The sequence below is a fragment of the Xenopus tropicalis genome, chromosome 9 (assembly GCF_000004195.4).
Source record: "Xenopus tropicalis strain Nigerian chromosome 9, UCB_Xtro_10.0, whole genome shotgun sequence".
Lineage (NCBI taxonomy): Eukaryota > Metazoa > Chordata > Amphibia > Anura > Pipidae > Xenopus > Xenopus tropicalis.
Window position 1 is genome coordinate 302,255 of NC_030685.2, and position 8,733 is coordinate 310,987.

Sequence of the window (8,733 nt, forward strand, 5' to 3'; positions counted from 1 at the left end):
AAGGGGAGGAAGCTGGGGATTGTGGGAGGGTTAGCCCTGGGGTAAGGGGAGGAGCTGGGGATTGTGGGAGGGTTAGACCTGGGGTAAGGGGAGGAGCTGGGGATTGTGGGAGGGTTAGCCCTGGGGTAAGGGGAGGCGCTGGGGATTGTGGGAGGGTTAGACCTGGGGTAAGGGGAGGAGCTGGGGATTGTGGGAGGGTTAGCCCTGGGGTAAGGGGAGGAGCTGGGGATTGTGGGAGGGTTAGCCCTGGGGTAAGGGGAGGCGCTGGGGATTGTGGGAGGGTTAGCCCTGGGGTAAGGGGAGGAGCTGGGGATTGTGGGAGGGTTAGCCCTGGGGTGAGGGGAGGAGCTGGGGATTGTGGGAGGGTTAGCCCTGGGGTAAGGGGAGGAGCTGGGGATTGTGGGAGGGTTAGACCTGGGGTAAGGGGAGGAGCTGGGGATTGTGGGAGGGTTAGCCCTGGGGTAAGGGGAGGAGCTGGGGATTGTGGAGGGTTAGACCTGGGGTAAGGGGAGGAGCTGGGGATTGTGGGAGGGTTAGACCTGGGGTAAGGGGAGGAGCTGGGGATTGTGGGAGGGTTAGCCCTGGGGTAAGGGGAGGAGCTGGGGATTGTGGGAGGGTTAGCCCTGGGGTAAGGGGAGGCGCTGGGGATTGTGGGAGGGTTAGCCCTGGGGTAAGGGGAGGCGCTGGGGATTGTGGGAGGGTTAGCCCTGGGGTAAGGGGAGGAGCTGGGGATTGTGGGAGGGTTAGACCTGGGGTAAGGGGAGGCGCTGGGGATTGTGGGAGGGTTAGCCCTGGGGTAAGGGGAGGAGCTGGGGATTGTGGGAGGGTTAGACCTGGGGTAAGGGGAGGAGCTGGGGATTGTGGGTATAAGGTTCCGGGCTTGTTCCGGCTGGGCGTTGCTATGGGGACGGGTACTTCCGGCGAGTGACCTACAGAGTTGCGGAGGTTCCGGTAGAGAGGAGGATTGCGGAAGAGGGGAATACCGGGAGTATCGGTGAGTTGGGGGAGAGGGAGGGGTCACTGTTACGCTGCTGCCCCGGGGGCTCTCCGGCTTGTTTGTAGTTGATGGCAGAAAGGAAGGGGAATCTACCGACCTACCCACCTACCGACCGACCCACCTACCGACCTACCTACGTACCGACCTACCTACGTACTTACCTACCTACCGACTTACCTACCGACTTACCTACCTACCGACTTACCTACCGACTTACCTACCGACCTACCTACCGACTTACCGACCTACCTACCGACTTACCTACCTACCGACCTACTGACTTACCTACCGACTTACCGACCTACCTACCTACGTACCTACCTACCGACTTACCTACCGACCGACCTACTGACTTACCTACCGACTTACCGACCTACCTACCGACTTACCTACCTACCGACTTACCTACCTACCGACTTACCTACCGACACATATGGGGGGGGGGGGCAGTAATAATATTCCTATGAGGAGGTGGGAAAGGCTGGAGCTACAGCCAATGTCTGGCCCAATATACTGCCAGGGGTTCGGGTCCAACTGGCACAATGCTGTAGCCCGGCCATTACCCTGCCCATATGCCCAGTAGCGGTGCCATTACCCTGCCCGTATGCCCAGTAGCCCGGCCATTACCCTGCCCATATGCCCAGTAGCCCTGCCATTACCCTGCCCGTATGCCCAGTAGCGGTGCCATTACCCTGCCCGTATGCCCAGTAGCCCGGCCATTACCCTGCCCATATGCCCAGTAGCCCGGCCATTACCCTGCCCATATGCCCAGTAGCCGGGCCATTACCCTGCCCATATGCCCAGTAGCGCTGCCATTACCCTGCCCATATGCCCAGTAGCCCGGCCATTACCCTGCCCATATGCCCAGTAGCCCGGCCATTACCCTGCCCATATGCCCAGTAGCCGGGCCATTACCCTGCCCGTATGCCCAGTAGCCGGGCCATTACCCTGCCCGTATGCCCAGTAGCCCGGCCATTACCCTGCCCGTATGCCCAGTAGCCGGGCCATTACCCTGCCCATATGCCCAGTAGCCCTGCCATTACCCTGCCCATATGCCCAGTAGCCCGGCCATTACCCTGCCCATATGCCCAGTAGCGCTGCCATTACCCTGCCCATATGCCCAGTAGCCCGGCCATTACCCTGCCCGTATGCCCAGTAGCCCGGCCATTACCCTGCCCGTATGCCCAGTAGCGCTGCCATTACCCTGCCCGTATGCCCAGTAGCGCTGCCATTACCCTGCCCGTATGCCCAGTAGCCGGGCCATTACCCTGCCCATATGCCCAGTAGCACTGCCATTACCCTGCCCATATGCCCAGTAGCCGGGCCATTACCCTGCCCGTATGCCCAGTAGCCCGGCCATTACCCTGCCCATATGCCCAGTAGCGCTGCCATTACCCTGCCCATATGCCCAGTAGCCCGGCCATTACCCTGCCCGTATGCCCAGTAGCCCGGCCATTACCCTGCCCGTATGCCCAGTAGCCCGGCCATTACCCTGCCCGTATGCCCAGTAGCCCGGCCATTACCCTGCCCGTATGCCCAGTAGCCGGGCCATTACCCTACCCGTATGCCCAGTAGCCGGGCCATTACCCTGCCCGTATGCCCAGTAGCGCTGCCATTACCCTGCCCATATGCCCAGTAGCGCGGCCATTACCCTGCCCGTATGCCCAGTAGCCCGGCCATTACCCTGCCCGTATGCCCAGTAGCGCTGCCATTACCCTGCCCGTATGCCCAGTAGCCCGGCCATTACCCTGCCCGTATGCCCAGTAGCCCGGCCATTACCCCTGCCCGTATGCCCAGTAGCCGGGCCATTACCCTGCCCCGTATGCCCAGTAGCCGGGCCATTACCCTGCCCGTATGCCCAGTAGCCGGGCCATTACCCTGCCCGTATGCCCAGTAGCCGGGCCATTACCCTGCCCGTATGCCCAGTAGCCGGGCCATTACCCTGCCCGTATGCCCAGTAGCCGGGCCATTACCCTGCCCGTATGCCCAGTAGCCGGGCCATTACCCTGCCCGTATGCCCAGTAGCCGGGCCATTACCCTGCCCGTATGCCCAGTAGCCGGGCCATTACCCTGCCCATATGCCCAGTAGCCCGGCCATTACCCTGCCCATATGCCCAGTAGCCCGGCCATTACCCTGCCCCTTCCCTTCCAGGGAGCCATGTCTGTGAGTGGGTGCATAGAATAATGTGTCCCTTCCCTTCCAGGGAGCCATGTCTGTGGGCACAGGGGACAGTGCAGATGCCGGACTGTATGGCGCAGAGGAAGAGGATGTGTGTAGGTAAGTGTCCCCCAGTCCCCTGCGCTGCTACAGTGTGAGCACCTGATTGGCTCATTCACCATTAACCCTATGTTTCCATTTGCTGCCTGTGCAGGTGCATGTATTGTGCTGTGCTGGTTAGGGAAGGGTTAACCTGGGCTTAGGTTCCTTTTCCCAAAGGCGAGCCCTCCCCATGGTTATTGGGCAGAGGGTCTCAAACTGTGGGCGGAGCCAGTCTCACTAACACCATCCTTAATAGAGGAACCGCCGGTACCAACCAGAACTCCCCCCTTTGTTCTTAGTGATGGTTTGCTCCACGGTCAGTATCTTAAAGGGGAAGTTAACTTTTTTTATGGCCTATTTTTAGCAACTTTTAAATTGGTCTTTATTTTTTTAGTTGAATTATTTGCCATTTTCTTTCCGTATTGTTATTACTGCGCTGCTGTCCCTTATGGTTTGTCTCAGTATTACTTAATGTAAAAGGGAACTGAACCTTCAAGAAATATTTCTAGGTGCCCCGTACGGGTGCAGTTAGACCAGCGGGTACTTGTGCCCATGATTGGCTGCCATAGCAGCGCTGGGGGCTGTTTGCCACATGTTACAGGGTAGTGCCCAGTGCCGGGTGCCCAATTAGCATTGGGAATTGGTGGCGTAATGCCCTGTATCCTACATACTCCTTATGCCCTGCTCTTGGCACCCACGTGTGGCCCCTTATTGTCCCACATGTTGGCCAGTTAGTGCCCCGCTCCCTGCTTATTCCTCTTGCACCGTCTCAGGCCAACAGACTTGTCCGAACTGCTCAAAGAGGGCACCAAAGAATCGCATAACCGGGCCGAGAATACCAAGTTTGTCAGGGATTTCCTGAAGGGGCGGATCCAGCGGGAGACATTCAAGGTAAGTGCTCAGGGGCAACTTATAGGGGCAACTTGTAGAGAGAGTCCTGTTATCCTGGGAGATCCTACTGAGCCCTGACTGGTGGCCTATAAGGGAATGATTTGGGGTACCCCTGCAACTATAGCAGGGTGGCTGTTACCCCAATATATCTGTAACTTTGTTATGGGCTAAGGGGGCCCAGCCTGAAGGCCAGTTAGGGGGGATTTGGGGTGAGTGCTTATTTGTGCCCTGGGTACCCCTGGAACTATAGCGGGGTGACTGTTACCCCAATGTTTCTATATATCTGTAACCTTGTTATGGGCTAAGGGGGCCCAGCCTGAAGGCCAGTTAGGGGGGGATTTGTGGTTAGTGCTTATTTGTGCCCTGGGTACCCCTGGAACTATAGCGGGGTGACTGTTACCCCAATGTTTCTATATATCTGTAACCTTGTTATGGGCTAAGGGGGCCCAGCCTGAAGGCCAGTTAGGGGGGATTTGGGATGAGTGCTTATCTGTGTCCCCCCCATATGCAGTTGGCCACGGCTGCCCTGTACTTCACTTACTCTGCGTTGGAGGAGGAGCTAGAGCGGAACAAGGAGGAGCCGGCCATCGTGCCCCTGTATTTCCCCCAGGAGCTGCACAGGAAGGAGGCGCTGGAGAGGGACCTGTGCTATTTCTATGGAGATGCCTGGGCAGAGGCCATTCAGTGCTCCGGTGCCACGGAGGCCTATGTGAGGAGGATTCGGCACTTGGGTCGGACCAGGCCGGAGCTGCTAGTCGCTCACGCTTACACCCGGTATATGGGGGACCTGTCTGGGGGCCAGATCCTGAGGAAGGTAGCCCAACGGGCTCTACACCTGCCCCCTACAGGGGAGGGCATCCAGTTCTACGTATTTGATAATGTGACCAACGCCCAGCAGTTCAAGCAGCTGTACAGAGCCCGGCTCAATGCCCTCGATTTGGACCCGGAGACCAAGGAGAGCGTCGTACAGGAGGCCAATCACGCCTTCCAGTTTAATATGCAGGTAATTCTGTTGGCTGCCTGTATAGGTGTGCCCCTGGTAAAGGAGTAAGGGGCAGTTATGTGGGCACGGGGTAGTTACCATTTCCCATATCCCCCCGCTATCCGTAGGTTTTTGAGGAACTCGATAAAATCGGCACTGCTCTTCCTGAGGCACAAGATGGAGGCCTCCCTGTGCATGATGGGAAAGGAGATATCCGGAAGTGTCCCTATTATGCTGCACAGCAAGGTGAGCTTGGGGGTTCAAGCACCCCTCTGTGTGATATTGTGGGGCTCACGTGGCCCTCGTGTCCCAGAAACCTCCCACCAAACACCCTAATTCCAAGTGTACCCCAAATACACTGCCCCATGCAACCCTCTCTGTATTGCTCTCTTTGGGGTAGTAGGGGGATGTTAGATGCACAGGTCTTACAGTCAGTAAAGGGGAAAGTGGGGGGCAGAGAAGCTGAGTAGGGGGGGCAGGGGTTCTATCATGCTGAGAGCATGGGGGGGGGGCAGGGGTTCTATCATGCTGAGAGCATAGGGGGGGGCAGGGGTTCTATCATGCTGAGAGCATGGGGGGGCAGGGGTTCTATCATACTGAGAGCATGGGGGGGCAGGGGTTCTATCATGCTGAGAGCATGGGGGGGTAGGGGTTCTATCATACTGAGAGCATGGGGGGGGGCAGGGGTTCTATCATGCTGAGAGCATGGGGGGGGGCAGGGGTTCTATCATACTGAGAGCATGGGGGGGGGCAGGGGTTCTATCATGCTGAGAGCATGGGGGGGGGCAGGGGTTCTATCATGCTGAGAGCATGGGGGGGCAGGAATTTATGGGATCCCATAGCAAAGGAGCCATTAGGGTTACAAGGGCAATAAGAGGAATGAAGCCTCAGGGCTAAGGGCCATAGCGCTAGTGGGGCATTAAGGAGTAATTTGCATGTCTCCGCCCATAACTCATTAGCGCTAGTAGGGCAAGACCTGCACTTATGTTTCTCTCTTCCCCCCCCCCCCCCCAGGTGTGCCCGGGGCCTCGGGGTGCCCGTTTCATGCCGCCATGGCTTTGGCAAGACTCCCCCACGTACAGGCCCTGATTGCAGCCGGTGTCACGGCAATGGTGGCCTTCCTGGCTTGGTACTTGATGTGACGCTGGAAGAGTAATGGGCTGGATCTGCTAGCCAATCCTGAGCTTTTCCTTCTTCCACTCCCACAATCCCATGGGGCTGATTTATCATCCCCCCCCCCTGCACATTGATATAGCAGTGTCTGTCCTGGTTCAGCGAGGAGCTGCCATTGGCCACTTCTTTACTCAGAGGTGGCTGCTTTATCCCATAGGCTGACAGCGTACGTGCGTGCCTCCGATATTATTGGCTGTCGTATAATAGTTGTACCTGGGGCTTGTGGGATTGATATGTATAATAGTAATGTGTGCATCAACCCGGGCTGCTGGGGGACTGTGCATGACCCCCCCCCATACATGAGCTTCCATACCGGCTACTGAGGTGAGCGCATTGGCCCCCATACCGGCTACTGAGGTGAGCTCATTGGCCCCCATACTGGCTACTGAGGTGAGCTCATTGGCCCCCATACTGGCTACTGAGGTGAGCGCATTGGCCCCCATACTGGCTACTGAGGTGAGCTCATTGGCCCCCATACTGGCTACTGAGGTGAGCTCATTGGCCCCCATACTGGCTACTGAGGTGAGCTCATTGGCCCCCATACCGGCTACTGAGGTGAGCTCATTGGCCCCCATACCGGCTACTGAGGTGAGCTCATTGGCCCCCATACCGGCTACTGAGGTGAGCTCATTGGCCCCCATACCGGCTACTGAGGTGAGCTCATTGGCCCCCATACCGGCTACTGAGGTGAGCGCATTGGCCCCCATACTGGCTACTGAGGTGAGCGCATTGGCCCCCATACCGGCTACTGAGGTGAGCGCATTGGCCCCCATACTGGCTACTGAGGTGAGCGTATTGGCCCCCCATACTGGCCGTTGTTAGGAGCTCGTTGGCCCCCCATGTCGGCCGTTGTTAAGAGCACGTTGGCCCCCATACCGGCTACTGAGGTAAACATATTGGCCCCCATACCGGCCATGTTAGGAGCCCATTGGCCCCCATACCACCCGTTGTTAGGAGCCCATTGGCCCCCATACCAGCTACTGAGGTGAATACATTGGCCCCCATACCTGCCGTTGTTAGGAGCCCATTGGCCCCCCATACCGGCTACTGAGGTGAACACTTTGGCCCTCATACCGGCCGTTGTTAGGAGCCCATTGGCCCCTCCGTACCGGCTACTGAGGTAAACACATTGGCCCCCATACCTGCCATGTTAGGAGCCCATTGGCCCCCCATACCACCTGTTGTTAGGAGCCCATTGGCCCCCCGTACCGGCTACTGAGGTGAACACATTGGTCCTCATACCGGCCATGTTAGGAGCCCATTGGCCCCCCCATACCAGCTACTGAGGTAAACACATTGGCCCCCATTCCGGCCATGTTAGGAGCCCATTGGGCCTCCCGTACCGGCTACTGAGGTGAACACATTGGTCCTCATACCGGCCATGTTAGGAGCCCATTGGCCCCCCTGTACCAGCTACTGAGGTAAACACATTGGCCCCCATTCCGGCCATGTTAGGAGCCCATTGGCCCCCCATACCGCCTGTTGTTAGGAGCCCGTTGGCCCCCCCATACCAGCTACTGAGGTGAATACATTGGCCCCCATACCTGCCGTTGTTAGGAGCCCATTGGCCCCCCCATACCGGCTACTGAGGTGAACACATTGGCCCCTATACCGGCCATGTTAGGAGCCCATTGGCCCCCCATACCGGCTACTGAGGTGAACACATTGGCCCCCATATCGACCATTGTTAGGAGCCCATTGGCCCCCCATACCGGCTACTGAGGTGAACACATTGGCCCCCATATCGACCATTGTTAGGAGCGCGTTGGGCCCCCCCCCATACCGGCTACTGAGGTGAACACATTGGCCCCCATATCGACCATTGTTAGGAGCCCATTGGCCCCCATATCGACCATTGTTAGGAGCGCGTTGGCCCCCCATACCGGCTGCGGGCAGGGTGGGTACCCAGTAGAAAGAGGTGCCAGTCTGTAGCAACATCTGGAGGTTCAACTTCTGATTCTGAATAAACATTTTTCTGAGTCTCATTGCAATTGGTCTTTGTTATGATAAGCGCCGGCCTAGTGCGACCGCACAATCAGCCAATAGGATCCGTCGCTGTTCCACTGAAGAGCTCATTTAATATTCTACTCACCCCCAAGCACAAAGCAGAGCCAATGGCAGTGTTAGCAGGAAGCTCCGCCCCCCGCGCCTGCACCAGTCATTGGGTCGTGTGAGATCCATAAAGGGACCAACTGTTACTGACCCCCAGTGATTATCATTTCTCTCACACTCACATACGTGCACTCACTCTCACACGTGCACTCACACTCACACGTGCACTCACATACATGCGCACTCGCACTCTCGCATACATACTCTCACATACGTGCACTCACACGTACACTCACATACATGCACACTCACTCTCACATACGTGCACTCACATGTACACTCACATACATGTGCACTCACATACATGCACTCTCGCAC

General features: G+C 57.6%; 1 protein-coding gene across 1 annotated transcript; it reads left to right on the forward strand.

Annotated features, from left to right (window-relative positions):
• Nucleotides 1-905: 905 nt before the first annotated feature.
• On the forward strand, nucleotides 906-8,288 carry hmox2 (heme oxygenase 2). The gene is given in 7 exon segments (NM_001079172.1): nucleotides 906-994; nucleotides 3,202-3,275; nucleotides 4,031-4,148; nucleotides 4,660-5,151; nucleotides 5,259-5,376; nucleotides 6,145-7,523; nucleotides 7,591-8,288. Coding segments are annotated over 5 exon segments (924 nt in total). The 5' UTR covers nucleotides 906-994; nucleotides 3,202-3,207; the 3' UTR covers nucleotides 6,273-7,523; nucleotides 7,591-8,288.
• Nucleotides 8,289-8,733: the final 445 nt, after the last annotated feature.